General features: G+C 52.4%; 1 protein-coding gene across 1 annotated transcript in view; it reads right to left on the reverse strand.

The window, feature by feature from the left end:
• Positions 1-21496, reverse strand: part of EYS (eyes shut homolog) — a 110087-nt gene that overhangs the window by 7295 nt on the left and 81296 nt on the right. The window contains exons 29-35 of the mRNA XM_054169571.1: positions 21118-21347; positions 16501-16665; positions 15312-15465; positions 5851-5959; positions 5027-5247; positions 1690-1862; positions 25-207 (exon numbers count right to left, since the gene is read on the reverse strand). Coding sequence (XP_054025546.1) covers positions 25-207; positions 1690-1862; positions 5027-5247; positions 5851-5959; positions 15312-15465; positions 16501-16665; positions 21118-21347 — 1235 coding nt within the window. The remainder of the gene's footprint in view (positions 1-24; positions 208-1689; positions 1863-5026; positions 5248-5850; positions 5960-15311; positions 15466-16500; positions 16666-21117; positions 21348-21496) is intronic.

The raw sequence follows: 21496 nt of genomic DNA on the forward strand, positions 1-21496 counted from the left end.
GGAAGCCACACCAACAGAACTGACCTTGACCCTTCTGCCCAGTGAAGAAGATCAGGTTGTCCTCCAGAGCCGAGTGGTGGTTGGCCAGCTGGAACTTGAGGTGGAACTCGTGGGACAAGGAGATGTTGGGGATGGTGGAGTAGGCCAGGAAGGAGGTGTAGCCAAAGGCATCTGTGCCGCTGAAGCTCGGCTGGCTGATGGAGATCACTGCAGGGAAACAACAGCGGCATCCAGCATGAGGGCAACATCTTGAACTAGGATGTGGAAGTTCTGTTTAACAGCCTGGTTTAGAACTTAATAGTACCAAATAATGGTTAATGGTGCTTAATAACAGAGACGTAGCCCTAGAGATGAGACCTGGAGGTGTTGGGTGCTGAGCAGCCCCCCAGGAGCCAGCAGTGCCCTCCTGCGGCCCAGCAGGCAGCTGTGTGCTGGGCTGCAGCCAGAGCAGTGTGGGCAGCAGGGCAGGAGAGGGGATGCTGCCCCTGGGCTCTGCTCTGCTCAGACCTCACCTCCAATCCTGCCTCCAGCTCTGCTGTCCCCAGCACCAGAAGGACACAGAGCTGTGGAGTGAGGCCAGAGGAGGCCACAAAGATGATCCCAGGGCTGGAGCAGCTGTGCTGTGAGGCCAGGCTGAGGGAGCTGGGAGTGCTCAGCCTGGAGAAGGCTCTGGGAGACCTGAGCAACCTGGGCTGGTGGAAGGTGTCCCTGCCCATGGCAGGGGGTTGGAACCGGGTGGTCGTTAGGGTCCCTTCACCCCAGCCCTTTCTCGGGGGCTGTCTCCTGACTGAACTCCCTCTCGTTTCCAGGGTTCCACCCAGGGTGATGCATTCTCGGCCTCTGCTGCCCTCTGCTGGACTGCAGAGGACACTGCTGCGGAGAGCAGCCAGGCTGCGCGACTCGGGCAGCCTCCAAAGCAAATTCTCTGCTGCAGAGGAAATCCAACCTCTGAGGCACCTCTGAGAGGCTGTGCTGAAGAGGCGAGCTCAGGATGGAAGGGACCTCAGCGCTCAGCTGCTCGAGTGCCATGGCCACAGGTTTCTTGAACACCTCCAGGGATGGGGACTCCACCACCTCCTCTCCTTCTGCTACCTGAGCCTAGGGAACAGAGCTCCATCCCCAGCTCCCTGCAGCCTTCTCTCAGGGAGCTGCAGAGAGCAAGGAGGTCTCCCTCAGCCTCCTCTGCTCCACACTCAACACCCCCAGCTCCCTCAGCTGCTCCTCCCCAGCCCTCTTCTCCAGACCCTTCCCCAGCTCTGTTGCCCTTCTCTGGACCTCTTTCAGCCTCTCAATGTCTTTCTGGGAGTGAGCAGCCCAAAACTGAACCCAGCACTCAAGCTGTGGCCTCCCCAGTGCCCAGCCCAGGGGCACAGTCCTGCTGGCCACACCATTGCTGCTCCAGGTCAGGCTGCTGGTGGCCTTCTTGGCCACCTGGGCACCCCCTGGCTCATCTCCAGCTGCTGGCACCCAGCACCCCCAGGGCCTTTCCTGCTGGGCACTTTCCAGCCACTCTGCCCCCAGCCTGGAGCCTTCCTGGGGTTGTTGTGCTCCAGGTGCAGTGCCCAGCCCTTGGCCTTGGTGAGCCTCAGCCCGTTGGCCTCAGCCATGGATGCAGCTGGCCTCTCCACCCTCCCCACTTCTCTGAATGGTAGGAAGCACAGCCAGTGATGCAGAAGGCTTGGTTCTTACCCTCAGTGCAGAGGATGCCAGCCCTTCCATATGGGCACAGGCAGACAGCATCTCTGCTGGACTTTGGCACACAGGTGGCACCGTTCCCACAGGGGTTTCCATCACAGGTGGCAAACTGGCAGAGTTTCCCAGAGTAGAGCTTGGGGCATTCACAAAACCAGTTTTCTGCATTGCTGCCAAATGGGCATGGGAAAAGAAAAGAAAAGTAACTATGAGTAAACACCAAAATGGCCTTAAAACCACCCAGGGTGGGCTCCCAGGCTCAGAGGAAAGCACAGGAACACAGAATGTGTCTGGCTGGAAGAGACCTCCATGGCCCTCCATGGATCTCTGCTTGTGGTTTGTCATAGACACAGTAAGCAGAGGGTGGTAGGGCTTGGAAGGGACCTCTGGAGCTCCCCCAGTCCAACCCCCTGCCAGAGCAGGGCACACATCCAGGTGGAAAGTGTGCAGAGGAGACTCCACAACTGCTTGGGGCAGCTCAGTTCCTCGTTTTGACTCTCTTCTCTCCTCACCTGTTGCGTTGTACCCAGCACTGGAGATGCCCAAGTGGTGCCTGGCTGACTTGAGCTGAGAGATTGCTTGGGGCTCCATTTGATGTCTGGGCTTTGCTTTCCTTTTCTGGTCAGAGATTTGACTTGCTGGATCCCAGAAAGGCTCAGGCTGGAAGCAGCAGAGTCTGGTTGAGAGGAGACCCTGCCCATGGTGGGGAGGTTGGAGCTCTGAGCTCCCTTCCAGCCTGAGCCCTTCTGGGATTCCATGGAACCCCCTGCCATGGGCAGGGACACCTCCCACCAGCCCAGCTTGCTCAAGGCCTCATCCAGCCTGGCCCTGCACACCTCCAGGCAGGAGGTATCCACAGCCTCCCTGTTCCATTGCAGAATTACCTCCTGCTTGTCCTTTTTATCCAAGGGTCACTTTCAGCTGCACCATGCTGCTGCTAAGCCCCAAAGGCACAACTGAATTTGTTCTCCCCAGGACTCCATAAATCTCCCATTTGTGGGGCAGACAAGAAAAACCTGCTCTCTGCAGGGCCCTTCAGCACTCCCTTTGTTAGCTAGAAAAGATGTTCTCCTCTGCAGCAAGCCTCTTACTGTGTCCCCCCAGCAGCACAGCTCCCAGCTCGTCTCAGAGCTGAGCCTTGCTGCTGGTGGGACACAGTGAGGGGCAAGGAGCACCAGCACCATGAATTTATCCAGGAGCATAAATCATGCAGGGTCAGCAACCCTGCATCCATCACTCCTGCCTCAGAGCTCACCACCTGCCAGGGGATAGCTGGGAACCTGCCCTGGCTCCTTCCCAGGGAGCTGCAGGCACTGCCTGAAGTAGTTTGATGTCCTCTTTGATGAAGGTTAAGTGTGCTGAGAGCAGACCTCTGCCTCCTGCTCCCCAAGCTGTTCAAAGGTCTCCCCCTCCATCCATCCCCATCAGCATTTCCAGGGATGCTCTGCAATGCCAGGGCCTGACCCTCTGCAGACCCCAGCCTGCAGCAGCTTCCCCCCAGCTATCACACTGCAAGGGCAGAGCTGTTCCATGTGAGCACCACAGACCCTGCCACAAAGCTCCAAACACGTTGCCCTGCAGCCAGCCTGATGACAAAGGGGGAAAAATTCCTTCCCAGCACCCCTAAAGAAATTATCCTGAGGGTCACAGGCCTGACTGTGTGCTCTGAGCTGTGGTTGCCACAGTCCCAGCATGCTGGGGCTGGAAGGGACCTCTAGGGATCCAGCAGGGCACCCACAGCAGCTTGCCCAGGAGCACAATGCCTGGGGGGGGGTGGGGTGGGGTGTTGAAATCTCTCCACCACCTCTCAGGGCAGCCTGCTCCAGGGCTCAGCACCCTCACACCAGAGAACCCTGGGGCAGTGCTGGAGTCCTGCCTTCCAGTTTTTGGCTTCTCACTCCAAGAGGGACACTGAGAGGCTGGAGCAGGTCCAGAGGAGGACAACCAAGCTGGGGATGGGTCTGAAGAGCAGGGCTGGGGAGGAGCAGTTGAGGGTGCTGGGTGTGGAGAAGAGGAGGCTGAGGAGGACATTACAAGAAGGACACAGAGCTGCTGGAGAGAGGCCAGAGGAGGCCACAAAGATGATCCCAGGGCTGGAGCAGCTCTGCTGTGAGGCCAGGCCGAGGGAGCTGGGGGTGCTCAGCCTGGAGAAGGCTCCAGGGGGACCTCAGAGTTCTCCATCAAATCAGAATGGTTTGGGTTGGAAGGGACCCCCAGAGCTCATCCAGTCCAACCCCCTGCAGCCAGCAGGGACATCCTCTACCAGATCAGGTTGCTCAGCCTGACCTTGAATTTCTCCAGAGATGAAGCCTCAACCACCTCCCTGGGCAACCTGCTGCAGGGTTTCAGCAGCCTCCTGGTGCAGAGCTCCTCTCCTCTCCGAACCTCTCCGAACCTCTCCTCTCCTCTCCGAACCTCTCCTCTCTTCTCCTCTCCTCTCCGAACCTCTCCTCTCTTCTCCTCTCCTCTCCCAACCTCTCCTCTCCGAACCTCTCCTCTCCGAACCTCTCCTCTCCGAACCTCTCCTCTCCTCTCCTCTCCTCACTGAACCTCTCCTCGCCGAACCTCTCCTCTCCTCTCTTCTCCTCGCCGAACCTCTCCTCTCCTCTCCTCTCCTCTCCTCTCCTCTCCTCTCCTCTCCTCTCCTCTCCTCTCCTCTCCTCTCCTCTCCTCTCCGAACCTCTCCTCTCCGAACCTCTCCTCTCCGAACCTCTCCTCTCCGAACCTCTCCTCTCCGAACCTCTCCTCTCCGAACCTCTCCTCTCCGAACCTCTCCTCTCTGAACCTCTCCTCTCCTCTCCTCTCCGAACCTCTCCTCTCTGAACCTCTCCTCTCCTCCCCGAACCTCTCCGAACCTCTCCTCTCTTCTCCTCTCCTCTCCGAACCTCTCCTCTCTTCTCCTCTCCGAACCTCTCCTCTCCTCTCTGAACCTCTCCTCGCCGAACCTCTCCTCTCCTCTCCTCTCCGAACCTCTCCTCTCCTCTCCTCTCCTCTCCTCTCCTCTCCTCTCCTCTCCTCTCCTCTCCTCTCCTCTCCTCTCCTCTCCTCTCCTCTCCTCTCCTCTCCTCTCCTCTCCTCTCCTCTCCTCTCCTCTCCTCTCCTCCCCTCCCCTCTCCTCCCCTCCCCTCCCCTCTCCGAACCTCTCCCCTTCCACTGCCCTCAACACCCCCAGGTGCTTCTCAGGCAGGTTCCAAACGTGACTGCAGAAGTCCCACTCTCTGTGCAGCCTCAGCAGGACCAGAGCCTGGAGACTGCTTCGTGGCACAGGAACGGATGTCCCCGCAGGCACGCCAGCAGCAGGCAGAGGGGAGGCAGGCCGGGAGGTGCCCCTCACCTGATGCAGGTGCCGCCGTTGCGGCAGGGCCGGTGGGCACAGACCGGCACCTCGCAGTTCTCCACGTTCCTGCCCCCCACAGCCTCCTCTATCAGGAACAGCTCCTTCTGGTTCACTTGGAAATCCCTAATGCAGCCCTGGAAGCCATGGATCTCTCCTGCACAGCCAGGAACCCCTTGGGGAGCAGGGAGGCTGCCGAGGAAGATGGCTCCAAAGGTGACCTGCGGAGACCAGGAGAGAAGCATGGACAAAGCCTGCCCCCTGGGGGGTGCTGGGGGGGGGGGGGGGGGGGAGGGTGGGTAGTGGTGATGATGACAGGGAGCTACTGGAGAGCCCAGAGCAGGGACACTCAGATGGGGAAAAGTCTCTCTGCAGCCTTCCTGCAGGATCCTTTCAGGTCCTGGCAGGCAGCTCTGAGGTCCCCCTGGTGTCTGAGCACCCCCAGCTCCCTCAGCCTGGCCTCACAGCACAGCTGCTCCAGCCCTGGGAGCATCTTTGTGGCCTCCTCTGGACTCAATCCACAGCTCTGTGTTCTTCTCCTGCTGGGGACAGCAGAGCTGGAGGCAGGACTGGAGGTGAGGTCTGAGCAGAGCAGGGTCAGGGGGCACAGGAACTGCCCCCAGGAGCCTCTCTGGCGCTCCCCAATGCACAGATCCTGCTCTGCTGCTTCATTTGCCCAGACTGGAGTTAGGCTGCTCACAGTTTCAGGTGAATCTGGCAGGTGCCAGGCAGATGAAGGTCAGCAGAGCCTCCTCTGCTCAGTGGGCAGAGCACAGTGAAATGCTGCAAGGCAGGAGCTGTGCTGCGGTGCTCTGGGGACTCACCTGAGGTGCTGGGTAGGGCAGGGACAGCTTGTGCTGCACAGGAGGGCTCCCAGCTGCAGCCAATTCGATCATGCAGGAGCCTTCAGGGCTGCTCCCAGGCAAGGTGAAGCTGGAAGGGAGTAGAAGATCTCATGACCCTTCAAGCTGGCTGACCACAGAGCCTTCAGACCTCACCCAGTGGGGAACCAAGGGCTGCTGCCTCCACACATGGGGACACCAACATCCCTGGACACCAACATTCCAGCTGCATGGATACTGGGACAAACCACCTCAGTACTGCTGGGAGTGCCCCAAGGGAGGAAGGCTCTGCAGAGGGACCTGGACAGGCTGACTGATGGCACTTCAGGGCATGGAGGTGTTGGGTAGACACCCCCCACCTCCCCAACGTACTGATCAGCACTGATCAGATCCCCTTGGCTTCATTTCAAGGGGGTGTGTGTTTCACTCTATGCCTGTTTTGAAGGCATTTTGTCCTTCTTCTCCATTTCCAGGGTGCTTCACACACTCACAGGATGGTGTAGGGGTTGGAAGGGACCTTTGCAGGTCACCCAGTCCAACCCCCTGCCAGGGCAGGGGCATCCAGGGCAGGGCACACAGAACACTTCCAGCTGGGGCTGGAAAGCCTCCAGAGAAGGACACTCTACCACCTCTCTGGGCAGCCTGCTCCAGGGCTCAGCACCCTCCAGTTACAGAAGTTCTTCTTCATGCTCAGATGAACTTCTGATGTTCCACTCTGTGCCCCTTGCTCCTTGTCCTGTCCCTGGGCACCACTGAACCAAGCCTGGTCCCAGCCCCCTGACCCCCACCCTTGCAGTATTGATCAGCACTGATCAGATCCCCTCAGGCTGCTCCTCTCCAGGCTCTGAGCCCCAGGGCTCTCAGCCTTTGCTCCTCCCAGAGCTGCTCCAGGCCCCTCAGCAGCTCTGCAGCCCTTTGCTGTGCCCTCTGCAGCAAGTCCCTGTCCTTGGACTGGGGAGCCCAGAACTGGAGAGCAGCCTCCAGCTGTGGCCTCATCAGGGCAGAGCAGAGGGGCAGGAGAAGCTCCCCTGAGCGGCTGGCCACACTCTTCATGGTGCCCCCCAGGCTGCCCTTGGCCTTCTTGGCCCCAAGAGCAGCTTGCTGGCTCCTGGGCATCCTGCTGGCCACCAGCACCCCCAGGGCTGCTCCCCAGAGCTGCAGGAGGTTGGAGCTTGCTCAATTGTTTCCCCTTTCTAAGCAGTCACCAATTTGCCCATTTCTGAGTAATTAACCAAGGGCAACTTTCTGCCCCATGCTGTGGAGCTCACTTGGGGGCTTCAGAGCTGCCACCACTGCTTCCTTCACCTCCTCTCTCTGCTAGGGTTTCTGTATTATTATACATAGATATATAAATCCATATTTAGATCTAGAAAAAGTCTATCTAGAGAGAGGGAAATGATCTATATTTATATATAGTCAAACCCCTATACATAGATTAAAAGCCAGAGCTATAGGTGCTGTATACCTTGGGATATAGAATAATTGCACTGATTAAAATGAGGTCTTCAACTTGAAAAGGGAAACAAACACACAAATAACATTAGCCATCAAAGGAAATAAAATTTAGCATGAATCTTCCATTGGCAGTAAGTAACAAAAAAAGTAAGTAAGCAGCAAAAAGGGAATTTAACAAAAAAAATAAAGGAAGAAAAATACAATAAAGTAACAAAAAATAAAGTAAGAGAAAATAAAATAAAGTAAGAGAAAATAAAGCAAGAAAAAATAAATTAAAGCAAGAGAAAATAAATTAAAGCAAGAGAAAAGAAATTAAAGCAAGAAAAAATAAAGCAAGAGAAAATAAATTAAAGCAAGAAAAAATAAATTAAAGCAAGAAAAAATAAAGCAAGAGAAAAATTAAAGCAAGAGAAAAGAAATTAAAGCAAGAGAAAAGAAATTAAAGCAAGAAAAAAGAAATTAAAGCAAGAAAAATAAATTAAAGCAAGAGAAAAGAAATTAAAGCAAGAGAAAAGAAATTAAAGCAAGAAAAAAGAAATTAAAGCAAGAAAAATAAATTAAAGCAAGAGAAAAGAAATTAAAGCAAGAAAAAATAAAGCAAGAGAAAAATTAAAGCAAGAGAAAAGAAATTAAAGCAAGAGAAAAGAAATTAAAGCAAGAAAAAATAAAGCAAGAAAAAATAAATTAAAGCAAGAAAAAATAAATTAAAGCAAGAAAAAATAAAGCAAGAGAAAAATTAAAGCAAGAGAAAAGAAATTAAAGCAAGAGAAAAGAAATTAAAGCAAGAAAAAAGAAATTAAAGCAAGAAAAATAAATTAAAGCAAGAGAAAAGAAATTAAAGCAAGAGAAAAGAAATTAAAGCAAGAAAAAAGAAATTAAAGCAAGAAAAATAAATTAAAGCAAGAGAAAAGAAATTAAAGCAAGAAAAAATAAAGCAAGAGAAAAATTAAAGCAAGAGAAAAGAAATTAAAGCAAGAGAAAAGAAATTAAAGCAAGAAAAAAGAAATTAAAGCAAGAAAAATAAATTAAAGCAAGAGAAAAGAAATTAAAGCAAGAAAAAATAAAGCAAGAAAAAATAAATTAGACCAAGAGAAAAGAAATTAAAGCAAGAAAAAATAAATTAAAGCAAGAAAAAATAAATTAAAGCAAGAAAAATAAAGCAAGAAAAAATAAAGCAAGAGAAAAGAAATTAAAGCAAGAAAAAATAAATTAAAGCAAGAAAAAATAAATTAAAGCAAGAAAAAATAAATTAAAGCAAGAAAAAAGAAGTTAAAGTAAGAAAGAAAAAAGGAAAAAATTAAGTTACCAAAAAAAGTCACAAAAAATAAAGAAAAAAAAAGGCAACCAAAAAAATTTAAGCAACAAAAAAATTTAAGCAACAAAAAATAACAAAAAATTAAGTAAACACAAACAAACAAAAAAATCTAAGCAACAACAAAAAAATTAAGCAACAAAATAAATTAAGCAACCCAAAAAAGTTAAGCAACCAAAAAATTAAGTCACAAAAAAATTGAAGTAACAAAAAATTGAACCAAGAAAAAATTAACAAGAAAATGTAACAAAATCATTAAGTAACCAAAAAAATTAACAAAAAATTGAAGCAGCCAAAAAAAATTGAAGCAGCCAAAATATTTAAGCAGCCAAAAAAAAAAATTCAAGCAGCAAAAAAAATTTAAGCAACCAAAAAGTTTAAGCAACCAAAAAGTTTAAGCAGCCAAAAAATGTAAGCAGCAAAAATATTCGAGCAGCAAAAAAAATTTAAGCAAAAAAATTTAAGCAACCAAAAAGTTTAAGCAGCAAAAAATAACAAAAAATTAAGTAAAAAAGGCAACAAAAAATTAAGCAACCAAAAAAAAGCAGTAAACAAAATTCAAGCAACAAAAAAAAAAAATTCAAGCAGCAAAAACATTAAAGCAACCAAAAAGTTTAAGCAGCCTAAAAATTTAAGCAGCAAAAAAATACAAGCAGCAAAAAAATAACAAAAAATTAAGTAAAAAAGGCAACAAACAATTAAGCAACAAAAAAATTCAAGCAACAACAACAAAAAAAATTCAAGCAACAAAAAAAAAATTCAAGCAGCAAAAACATTTAAGCAACCAAAAAGTTTAAGCAGCCAAAAAATTTAAGCAGCAAAAAAATTCAAGCAGCAAAAAATAACAAAAAATTAAGTAAAAAATGCAACAAAAAATTAAGCAACAAAAAAAAATCAAGCAGTAAAAAAAAATTCAAGCAACAAAAAAAAAATTCTAGCAGCAAAAACATTTAAGCAACCAAAAAGTTTAAGCAGCCTAAAAATTTAAGCAGCAAAAAAATTCAAGCAGCAAAAAAATAACAAAAAATTAAGTAAAAAAGGCAACAAAAAATTAAGCAACAAAAAAATCAAGCAGAAAAAAAAAATTCAAGCAGCAAAAAAAATTCAAGCAGCAGAAAAATTCAAGCAGCAGAAAAATTCAAGCAGCAGAAAAATAACAAAAAATTAAGTAAAAAAGGCAACAAAAAATTAAGCAACAAAAAAAAAGCAATAAAAAAAATTCAAGCAACAAAAAAAAAATTCAAGCAGCAAAAACATTTAAGCAACCAAAAAGTTTAAGCAGCCAAAAAATTTAAGCAGCAAAAAAATGCAAGCAGCAAAAAATAACAAAAAAATTAAGTAAAAAATGATACAAAAAATTAAGCAACAAAAAAAAATCAAGCTGTAAAAAAAAATTCAAGCAACAAAAAAAAAATTCAAGCAGCAAAAACATTTAAGCAACCAAAAAGTTTAAGCAGCCTAAAAATTTAAGCAGCAAAAAAAAAAATCAAGCAGCAAAAAAATTCAAGCAGCAAAAAAATTCAAGCAGCAAAAAAATTCAAGCAGCAAAAAAACCCAAAAAATTAAGTAAAAAAGGCAACAAAAAATTAAGCAACAAAAAAAATCAAGCAGTAAAAAAAAATTCAAGCAGCAAAGAAAAATTCAAGCAGCAAAAAAAATTGAAGCAGCAAAAAAAAATTGAAGCAGCAACCCCCCCCCCCAAAAAGTAAAAAAAAGCAACAAAAAATGAAGCAACAAAAAAAAAAGGAACAAAAAATTAACAAAAAATTCAAGCAGCAAAAAAATTGAAGCAACAAAAAAAATTAGCAACAAAAAAAATAACAAAAGAGTAAAAAAAAAGTAACAAAACATTGAAGCAACAAAAACTTGAAGCAACAAAACATTGAAGCAACAAAAAATTAACAAAAGAAATTCCAAGCAGCAAAAAAAAAAATAAATGAACAAAAAAAAAAAAGAAGGAACAAAAAAAATTTAGCTCACAAAAAAAAAATTGAAGTCACAAAAAATGAAGTCACAGTATCACAGTAACACAGTATAACCAAGGTTGGAAGAGACCCCAAGGATCATCAAGTCCAACCTGTCCCAACAGACCTCACAACTAGACCATGGCACCAAGTGCCACGTCCAATCTCCCCTTGAACACCTCCAGGGACGGCGACTCCACCACCTCCCTGGGCAGCACACTCCAATGACGAACGACTCGCTCAGTGAAGAACTTTCTCCTCACCTCGAGTCTAAACCTCCCCTGGCACAGCTTGAGACTGTGTCCCCTTGTTCTGGTGCTGGTTGCCTGGGAGAAGAGACCAACCCCTTCCTGTCTACAACCACCTTTCAGGTAGTTGTAGAGGGCAATGAGGTCTCCCCTGATCCTTCTCTTCTCCAGGCTAAACAACCCCAGCTCCCTCAGCCTCTCCTCACAGGGCTGTGCTCAAGGCCTCTCCCCAGCCTTGTTGCCCTTCTCTGGACACGTTCAAGTGTCTCAATGTCCTTCCTAAACTGAGGGGCCCAGAACTGGACACAGGACTCAAGGTGTGGCCTAACCAATGCAGAGTCCAGGGGCACAATGACCTCCCTGCTCCTGCTGGCCACACTATTCCTAATACAGGCCAGGATGCCATTGGCCCTCTTGGCCACCTGGGCACACTGCTGGCTCATGTTTAGGCGGGTGTCAATCAGCACCCCCAGGTCCCTCTCTGTTTGGCAGCTCTCCAGCCACTCTGCCCCCAGCCTGTAGCTCTGCATGGGGTTGCCGTGGCCAAAGTGCAGCCCCTGGCACTTGGACTTGTTGAATGCCATCCTGTTGGACTCTGCCCATCTGTCCAGTCGGTCGAGGTCCCTCTGCAGAGCCTTTCTACCCTCTAACTGACCAACATCCGTTCCCAACTTGGTGTCATAAAAAATTAAGTTACAAGAAAAATTAAGTAACCAAAAAAAGAATTGAGCCACACAAATCTCTTAAGGAAGAAAAGCTAAAGTAAGGGAAGTGACGGCGAGATAAAAGTCAAGGAGCTCCTTTAAGCGATGCTGTCGTTTGAAAGCTCCCCCCGCGCCCCCTCCCCGCGTTGTGCTTCCCTGCCGGGCAGTCAGCAGGTGGCACTGAAGGAGCGCAGCAGCCCTGCGCACAGCTCACCCCAAAGCCTCTTCTAACCATTGACCAAGTTCGATTCTCTCTCTCTCTCTCTCCCCAGTCGCAATTGATCTCCTGATTGCTTCAGCGCCCAGCTGGCAGCAGGGGAGCCCCGGGGAAGTGTCCTGACCTGCTGGGCAGAGTGGATGGGGACAGGGCTGGGGACTGCAGCTGCTGGGAGATTGTCCTCTGCTGCTGCTGCTGCACTGCAGCAGCCTCCTGAGAGCAGCTGAGGCTGCTCGGAGGCTGTGCATGTTGGTGGAAGAGCTGCTTGGCTGTTCCTGTGCCCCCTGACCCTGCTCTGCTCAGACCTCACCTCCAGTCCTGCCTCCAGCTCTGCTGTCCCCAGCAGGAGAAGGACACAGAGCTGTGGAGTGAGTCCAGAGGAGGCCACAAAGATGCTCTGCTGTGAGGCCAGGCTGAGGGAGCTGGGGGTGCTCAGCCTGCAGAGGAGAAGGCTCCAGGGGGACCTCAGAGCTGCCTGCCAGGACCTGAAGGCATCCTGCAGGAAGGCTGCAGAGAGACTTCTGCTGAGGGTGTCTGGGACAGGCCAAGGGGGAATGGTTTGGAGCTGAGGCAGAGCAGGGGCAGACTGGAGCTGAGGAAGAAGTTGTTCAGTGCCAGGGTGCTGAGACTCTGGCACAGGCTGCCCAGGGAGGCTGTGGCTGCCTCCTGCCTGGGGGTGTTGAAGGCCAGGCTGGATGAGGCCCTGAGCAGCTGAGCCTAGCTGAGAGGTGTCCCTGGGCATGGTGGGGAGGTTGGAGGAGATGAGGTCTGAGCTCCCTTCCCACCTGAGCCTTTTCCTTCCTTTTCCCATTCCCTTACCCTTCCCTTTTTTCCTTTCCCCCTTCCTTTCCCCATTCCCTTTCCATTTCCCTTTCTTTCTTCTTCTCCTCTCCTTTCCCTCCATCTCTTTCTCCTCTTTCTCTCTCATTTTTCTTTTTCCTTTGATTTTTTTCCTTCACCTTTATCCTTTCCTTTTCCCTTTGCTATTTTTGGTGCAAACTGGTCCAGCCCTGCTGGCAGAAGGCAGAGCCCCAAGCAGAGGTCACATCTGCCTGTGGTGAGCATACCAAAGGCTGCATGCTGCATACAGAAGGACCAAGGGCCCCAACCCATTTCTGGCTACATTAAGTAGGAAATGAAGCAGCAGGGAATGGTTCAGTTTGAGTGCAGGCAGAGCTCCTCCAGCTCACCTCACCTTACACAAGGGCTTGAACTCAGCACAAACCAACATTTCACACCCTGCAGCTTCCAGGCTGTTAGCCCTGGGACTGCTTGGCCTGAACAAGGGCAGATCAAAGCATTCCTGTGCAGTGATCCTTTCCTTCTTCCCTATTGAACTCTGAAGGACAACTTCCTCCTCCAGACCTTGCAAATCCTGGTGCCCCCAGCACAAGAAGGACCTGGAGCTGCTGGAGGGAACTGCTCTGAGAGTGGCCAGCAGGAGCAGGGAAGTCCTTGTGCCCTGTGCTCAGCACTGCTCAGGCCACACCTTGAGTCCTGTGTCCAGTTCTGGGCTCCTCAGTTTAAGAAGGACATTGAGACTCTTGAAGGTGTCCAGAGAAGGGCAATGAGGCTGGGGAGAGGCCTTGAGCACAGCCCTGTGAGGAGAGGCTGAGGGAGCTGGGGTTGCTTAGCCTGGAGAAGAGGAGGCTCAGGGGAGACCTTCTTGCTGTCTGCAACTCCCTGAAGGGAGGTTGTAGCCAGGTGGGGGTTGGGCTCTTCTGCCAGGCAATCAGCACCAGAACAAGAGGACACAGTCTCAAGCTGTGCCAGGGGAGGGTTAGGCTGGAGGTGAGGAAGAAGTTCTTCCCAGCAAGAGAGATTGGCCATTGGAATGTGCTGCCCAGGGAGGTGGTGGAGTCCCCATCCCTGGAGGTGTTCAAGAGGGGACTGGATGAGGCACTTGGTGCCATGGTTTAGTAGTCATGAGGTGTTGGGTGACAGGTTGGACTTGATCTCTGAGGTCTTTTCCAACCTTATTGATTCTATGAGATCCTCCAGGACAGCCATCCTCTGGCTCTGCCCAGGCTGGGGCTAACCCACAGCCCTCAGCACCACAGCTCTGCCTCTGACACACCTCCAGGGATGGGGATGCAGTCACCTCCCTGGGCAGCCTGGGCCAGGCTTAGAGAACCCTTTCAGACAAGAAGGTTCTGCTAATCTCCAACCTATGCCTCCCCTGCCACAATCCCAGGACATTTCCTCTCCTTCTATAACCATAGACTAGGGAGCAACCCCCAGCTCCCTGCAGCCTCCTCTCAGGGAGCTGCAGAGAGCAAGGAGGTCTCCCTCAGCCTCCTCTGCTCCACACTCAACACCCCCAGCTCCCTCAGCTGCTCCTCCCCAGCCCTCTTCTCCAGACCCTTCCCCAGCTCTGTTGCCCTTCTCTGGCCCTGCTCCAGCCCTCAATATCTTTCTGGGAGTGAGGAGCACAGAACTGAACCCAGCACTCAAGCTCCTCAGTGCCCAGCCCAGGGGCACAATCCCTGCCCTGCTCCTGCTGCCCACACCATTGCTGCTCCAGGCCAGGCTGCTGGTGCCACCTGGGCACCCCCTTGGCTCATCTCCAGCTGCTGGCACCCAGCACCCCCAGCTCCTTTCCTGCTGGGCACTTTCCAGCCACTCTATCCCTAGCCTGGAGCCTTCCTGGGGTTGTTGTGCCCCAGGTGCAGGACCCAGCCCTTGGCCTTGGTGAATGTCATCCCATTGACCTCAGCCATGGGTGCAGCCTGGCCAGGTCCCTCTGCAGAGCCTTCCTGCCCAGCTCCCTCTGCAGAGCCTTCCTGCCCATCACTCTTTTGCCCCTTCTTCAAAGACAGCAAACACAAACTGCAGTAGGCAAAGCAAGGAATAAATGGAACCAAGCTCACTTTTTAGTGTCAACTCCACAAGCACCCAGGTGTTCATTCTGGGGTAGAGAAGAGGGAAATAAATCCATTCTGAATGCTCTAATGAGAATCAGTCTTCCCAGTGCCATGGAGCTGCAGTTATTGCTAAGGCCTGATCTGACTTAGAAACCTCTACAGCACTTTGATCTCTTCATCTGGTGAAGCAGAGACAGAGTTACCACCAGGGCTGATGGGGTGTGGACAATTAGCTGAGCAACATCCCACCCAAGAGTGGCTTTGAGACTGCAAGACAAACTCAGAGCCCTTTGGTGGCAATGAGTTGTAGGCTTCCATCTTGATACACTCACACCTCGTGTCCTCCTACCTTCCCAGAGGTAGAAGGTTCTCTCTGGCAGGAGAACCTTCTTGACTGAAAGGGCTCTCAAAGCCTCACCAGGGTAGAGTAGAGGGGGAGGAGAACCTCTCTGGACCTACTCCCCACAGCCCTTCTCATCCACCCCAGGCTGCCCTTGGCCCCCTTGGTCACAAGGGCACATTGCTGGCTCTTGGGCACCCTCCTGGCCACCAGCACCCCCAGGTCCTTCTCCCCAGAGCTGCTTTTCAGCCTCTGCTGGCCATGGGGTTTTTCTTCCCCAGATGCCAGACTCTACCCCTGCCCCTGTTGGCTTTCCTTGTGTGCTCCAGAGGTTCTCACCTGAGTGTGATGGGGGTGAGGCTACCCTGGCTGATGGCCTGCCTGAGGGACACGGTCAGGATGTTCTGAGAGCTCCCACAGCCCAGGCGAGCTGTTGGCCTCCCCTCCACCAGGTACAAGTGCAGGAACTGCTCTCCCAGACTCCTTTCTCCAGCTGGGAAAACAAGCATTGGAGACAGTCACACAGATGGAAGTGCAGAACATCCCCAGTCCAGTGCTCCAGCACCTTACATGGTGTAGCAGCGGTCCCTGGCAGCCCAGAGGCAGCTGTGTGCTGAGCTGCAGGGAGAGCAGCAGCACAGGGAGGGGATTCTGCCCCTCTGCTCTGCTCTGCTCAGACCCCACCTGCAGCACTGCCTCCAGCTCTGGGGTCCCCAGTACAAGAGGGACCCTGGAGCTGCTGGAGAGGCTCCAGAGGAGGCCACCAAGATGCTCAGAGGCTGGAGAACCTCCCCTGCAGAGCCAGGCTGGGAGAGTTAGGGCTGTGCAGCCTGGGGAAGAGAAGGCTCTGGGGAGACCTCAGAGCAGCCTTCCAGTACCTGAAGGGGCTCCAGGAGAGCTGGAGAAGGACTTTGGGCAAGGGATGAGAGTGCCAGGAGGAGGGACAGTGGCTTTGAGCTGGGAGAGGAGAGACTGAGACTGGAGATGAGGAAGAAATTCTTGCCAGTGAGGGTGGGGAGACTCTGGCACAGGCTGCCCAGGGAGGCTGTGGCTGCCTCCTCCCTGGAGGTGTTCAAGGCCAGGCTGGATGAGGCCCTGAGCAACCTGAGCTGGTGGGAGGTGTCCCTGGGCATGGCAGGGGGTTAGGACTGGATGAGCTCTGAGGTCCCTTCCAACCCAACCCATTCTGTGACCTCTGAGGTCCCTTCCAGCCCAACCCATCTCATGCTTCCATGATCTGTGTCTCAGAGCTGCAGCTCTCCCAGCTGCACTCCTGTGCCTGCCATGCTCTGTGCTGGCAGGAAGCAGCACTCTGCAGTCTTTCTGTGTTGCTCAAGGAGCCATAAATCAGAGCACTTTCCAGAGGCACACAAGGAGCAAAGGCTCCAGACTGGAGCATCAGGATCCCCACAAGGCTTCTCCTGCCTTTTAAGGCCTCATGCTCTGTGCTGAGTGGGAAGTGCCAGGCTGAAGGGGGACCTGGAGGAGCCCCAGCTGATGGTCAGCTGCAAGGGCCCTGGGTACTCACTGTAGAGAATGGTGCCACGTGGAGCTGTTGTCTTCACTGTCAGGTGCAGAGTGGTCACACTGCTGGGTTCCTGCCCAGGGGCAGCCCTGCTCCCAGATCCTGGTGCCAGGGGAGGGAGCTCCAGGTAGGAATTTCCAGTGAAGGATGGGAAAAAAAGTGCAGTGTCTGAAACAAGGCACAGAGCAGAGCTGCAGCACCACATTTCATCACAGAATCATGGAACTGAGGCACCCTCCAAGGGCATCCAACCCCTGCAGGGAGCAGGCACACCTCCACAGGCTGAGCTTGAATGTCCCCAGGGATGGAGCCTCCACCACCTCCCTGGGCAGCCTGTGCCAGTGTCTCCCCAGCCTCACTGTGCAGAACTTCCTCCTGATGTCCAACCTAAGCCTGCCCTGCTCCAGTTCCAAACCACTGCCCCTTGCCCTATCCCCACTGCCCCTTGCCCTATCCCCACTGCCCCTTCTGAACAGTCCCTCCCCAGCCTGCCTGCAAGTCCCCTGCAGATATTGAAACTCTAGTGTCTCCCTGGAGCCTTCTCTACTCCAGGCTGAACAGCCCCAGCTCCCTCAACCTGTCCCCACAGCAGAACTTCTCCAGCCTCTGCTCATCTCTGTGACCTCCTCTAGACCCTCTCCATCAGGTCTGTGTCTCTCTTGTGCTGGGGGCCCAGAGCTGGGCACAGCCCTGCAGGTGAGGTCTCCCCAGAGCAGAGCAGAGGGGCAGGATCCCCTCTCTCCACCTCTGGCCACACTGCTTTGGATGCAGCCCAGGCTGCCCTTGGCCTTCTGTGCTGCCAGTGCCCATGGCTGGCTCCTGCCCAGCTTCTCCTCCATGCCTTGCCCTCTCCATCAACACCTCCATGAAGATGGAGGAGAGGGGAGACCTCATTGCTCTCTGCATCTCCTTGAAAGGAGGTTGGAGCCAGCCTGGGGCTGATCTCTTCTTCCTAGCCACAAGTGACCAGGACAAGAGGCAGTGGCCTCAGGCTGCAGCAGGGGAGGTGTAGGCTGGGTGTGAGGAGAAGCCTCTTGCTGCTCAGTGCAACAAGGCTGTTGCAATCCACCAAGAACAGAGCTGCTCCCAGCAGGCAGAGGGTTTAGCAGCCACATCAAGGGAGTGATGAATACCTGCCTTGCTCTCTCCATCTCCAGCTCAAAGAATGGCCCCAAGGAACCAAATTTCACAGCCTGGAGTGAAAGTTTATCTTTTATCTCATGGTCAGGGTGGGAATTAAATATCAAAGAGAAATAAACATGGTGCAGAAAGTCCTTAGGGATTCTGCCTGGCTCCAGGCAAAACCTGACCTGGATATTTCCTGAAGCATCACCCAGCACAGCCCAGCAGCACCAGACCCAGCTCAGCTGGAGCTGCAGAGAGCTGGGAAGCAATGGATGTGCTGAGAGCAGCTGCTTCCAGACAACGAAACAGCATCCAAGAGAGAACAAGAGGACACAGTCTCAAGCTGTGCCAGGGGAGGTTTAGGCTGGAGGTTAGGAAGAAGTTCTTCCCAGCAAGAGAGATTGGCCATAGGAATGTGCTGCCCAGGGAGGTGGTGGAGTCATCATCACTGGAGGTGTGTAGGAGGACACTGAATGAGGCACTTGGTTGATTAGATGGTGTTGGGTGATAGGTTGGACTTGATGATCTCAAAGGTATTTTCCAACCTGGTTAATTCTATTCTATTCTATTCTATTCTATTCTATTCTATTCTATTCTATTCTATTCTATTCTATTCTATTCTATTCTATTCTATTCTATCCTATCCTACTCTATCCTATCCTATCCTATTCTATTCTATCCCTATCCTATCCTACTCTATCCTATCCTATCCTATCCTACTCTATTCTATCCTATCCTATTCTATCCTATCCTATCCTACTCTATTCTATCCTATCCTATCCTATTCTATCCTATCCTACTCTATTCTATCCCAGTCTAGTCTAAATCTCCCCCTGCTGCTCTGCTCAGTTTTGCTACTGGGCCCAGTTCTGGGCTCCCCAGCTCAACAGGGACAGGCATCTGCTGCAGAGAATCCCACAGAGAGCTCCAAGGACAATGGAGGGCCTGGAACATCTCTGGGTGGAGGAGAGGCTGAGAGCCCTGGGGCTGAGAGCCTGGAGAGGAGAAGGCTGAGAGGGGATCTGAGCAATGTCTGTAAATATCTGAGGGGTGGGGGGCAAGAAGGGGCCAGGCTCTGGTCAGTGGTGTCCTGGGGCAGGACAAGGGGCAGTGGACACCAGCTGGAACCCAGGAGGTTCCAGCTCAGCAGGAGGAGAAACTTCCTTGGTGTGAGGGTGCTGAGCCCTGGAGCAGGCTGCCCAGAGAGGCTGTGGAGTCTCCTTCTCTGGAGGCTTTGCAGCCCCAGCTGGATGTGTTCTGGGTGCCCTGCTCTGGCAGGGGCTTGGAGTTGGTCTCCAGAGGTCCCTTCCAACCCCTGCCAGTCTGTGGTGCCTGTCACAGACCAATGGTGCCCAGAGCTCTCCATGGCCCTGCTGGCTCTGCAGCCTTGTTGCAGAGGACCTGACCTAAAGCAACACACAAAGCCCTTCAGGCAGGCTCCCAGAGCCAGCAGCTCTCTTCCCAAGCCCAGGACATTTCACTCCTCCTTTTCATGGAACAGTTCAGCAAACCTTCCCAGAATACTAAACAACAGGGGGGGAGGAGGCTTGCAAAATGTTAATGCTGTAATTACCAGGCAGGCAGAGCCTTGTCCCTAGCAAGGATGTGCCACAGCTCTCATGGTGAACTTCAGGGTAAGAGGCAACCATCTGCCCTCAGGGCAGTCCCCTACCTGTGTGCAGGGACTGCAGAGACAGCAGCTGAGCAAAGAGAATCTCCTGGACATAATTCATAGAGTCACAGAATGGTTTGGGTGGGAAGGGACCTCCACAGCTCACCCACTCCAACCCCCTGCAGCCAGCAGGGACATCCTCCACTGGATCAGGCTGCCAGAGCCCTGTCCAGCCTCACCTTGAGTATCTCCAGGGATGGAGCCCCAACCACCTCCCTGGGCAACCTGTTGCAGTGTTCCAGCAGCCTCCTGGTGCAGAACTTTTTCCTTCCATCCAATCTCAATCTGCTCTGCTCTCATTTCAAACCATTCCCCCTTGGCCTGTCTCCAAGGGGGAATGGCCTCTCTCCCTCAGGAGAAGTCTCTCTGCAGCCTTCCTGCAGATCCCTTCAGGTCCTGGCAGGCAGCTCTGAGGTCCCCCTGGAGCCTTCTCCTCTCCAGGCTGAACACCCTCAGCTCCCTCAGCCTGACCTCCAACTCTCAGAGTTCCCCCAACCCCACACAATGATCCTGCCCCTGAGTTTGCAGCAGTCCCTGGGATGGTCAGGTGAGATAGAATAGAACAGAAAAAAACAGGCTGGAAGAGACCTTCAAGATCACCAAGTCCAACCTATCACCCAACACCATCTGATCAACTAAACCATGGCACCAAGCACCCTATCAAGTCTCCTCCTGAACACCTCCAATGATGGTGACTCCACCACCTCCCTGGGCAGCACATTCCAATGGCCAATCTTTCTCTCTGTGTAGAACTTCCTCCTAACCTCCAGCCTAAACCTCCCCTGGCACAGCTTGAGACTGTGTCCTCTTGTTCTGGTGCTGGCTGCCTGGGAGAAGAGACCAACCCCCACCTGGCTACAGCCTCCCTTCAGGGAGTTGCAGACAGCAAGAAGGTCTCCCCTGAGCCTCCTCTTCTCCAGGCTAAGCAACCCCAGCTCCCTCAGCCTCTCCTCACAGGGCTGTGCTCCAGACCCCTCCCCAGCTTTGTTGCCCTTCTCTGGACACCTTCCAGCACCTCAACATCTTGCCTAACCTGAGGGGCCCAGAACTGGACCCAGGACTCAAGGTGTGGCCTGAGCAGTGCTGAGCACAGGGCACAATGACTTCCCTGCTCCTGCTGGCCACACTCTTCCTGATGCAGGCCCTCCTGGCTGCCTGGGCACACTGCAGGCTCATGTTCAGCCTACCATCAACCAGCAGCCCCCCAGGTCCCTCTCTGCCTGGCTGCTCTCAGCCACTCTGCCCCCAGCCTGTAGCACTGCCTGGGGTTGCTGTGGCCAATGTGCAGAACCTGGCACTTGGATGTGTTCAGTCTCCTGCCCTTGACCTCTGCCCATCTGTCCAGCCTGGCAAGGTCCCTCTGCAGAGCTCTCCAACCCTCTAACAGATCCACTCCTACCCCCAGCTCGGTGTCATCTGCACATTTACTGCTGATGGACTCAATGCCCTCCTCCAGATCATCAATAAAGCTATTGACCAGGCTGGGGCCCAGCACTGATCCCTGGGGCACACCACTGGTGCCTGGCTGCCAGCTGGCTGTGGCACCATTCCCCACCACTCTCTGGGCTCAGCCTCCAGCCAGTTCCTGACCCAGCTCAGAGAGCTGCTGCCCAAGCCAGGGGCTGACAGCTTGGCCAGCAGTTTGCTGTTGGGGAATGGTGTCAAAGGCCTTGCTGAAGCCCAGGCAGACTACATGCACAGCCTGCCCCACATCCACCAGGCAGTCACCTGATTACTGATCCCTGCTGCTGCCCAGCCCTCCCCTGTGGCAGCTCCCTGGCAGCAGGGGCTGGCAGCCCAGAGCTCCGAGCAGCCCCCTGTACCTTTCTGGCAGAAGCGGCCGGTGAAGTGCAGGGGGCAGTGGCACTGGAAGGAGCTGGCCCCAGTGGGCAGAGTCAGAGGCTGGCAGGTGCCTCCATTGTGGCACAGCCCCTCCTGGCACACAGGGGGCAACGGGGAAAGCTCCTCAGAGGGCACGGCAGGCTCGGGCAGCCCGGGCACGGCAGGGGAACGCAAGGGCAGCGCTGCTGGCCGGGGGCTGGGGACAGGAGTCCTGGAAGGAGAGAGGAATAGTGTCAGAGCTACTCAAAACAAAACAACCAGGAGAGCAAGTTCACCACTTCAGGCAAATCCCAGACAGGCATCCCTGGAGCTGCTCCAGGAAGCTGTGGCCATGGCACCTGGGGCCGTGGTGGGGGTGGG

The sequence above is a fragment of the Dryobates pubescens genome, chromosome 2 (assembly GCF_014839835.1).
Source record: "Dryobates pubescens isolate bDryPub1 chromosome 2, bDryPub1.pri, whole genome shotgun sequence".
Classification (NCBI taxonomy): Eukaryota; Metazoa; Chordata; class Aves; order Piciformes; family Picidae; genus Dryobates; species Dryobates pubescens.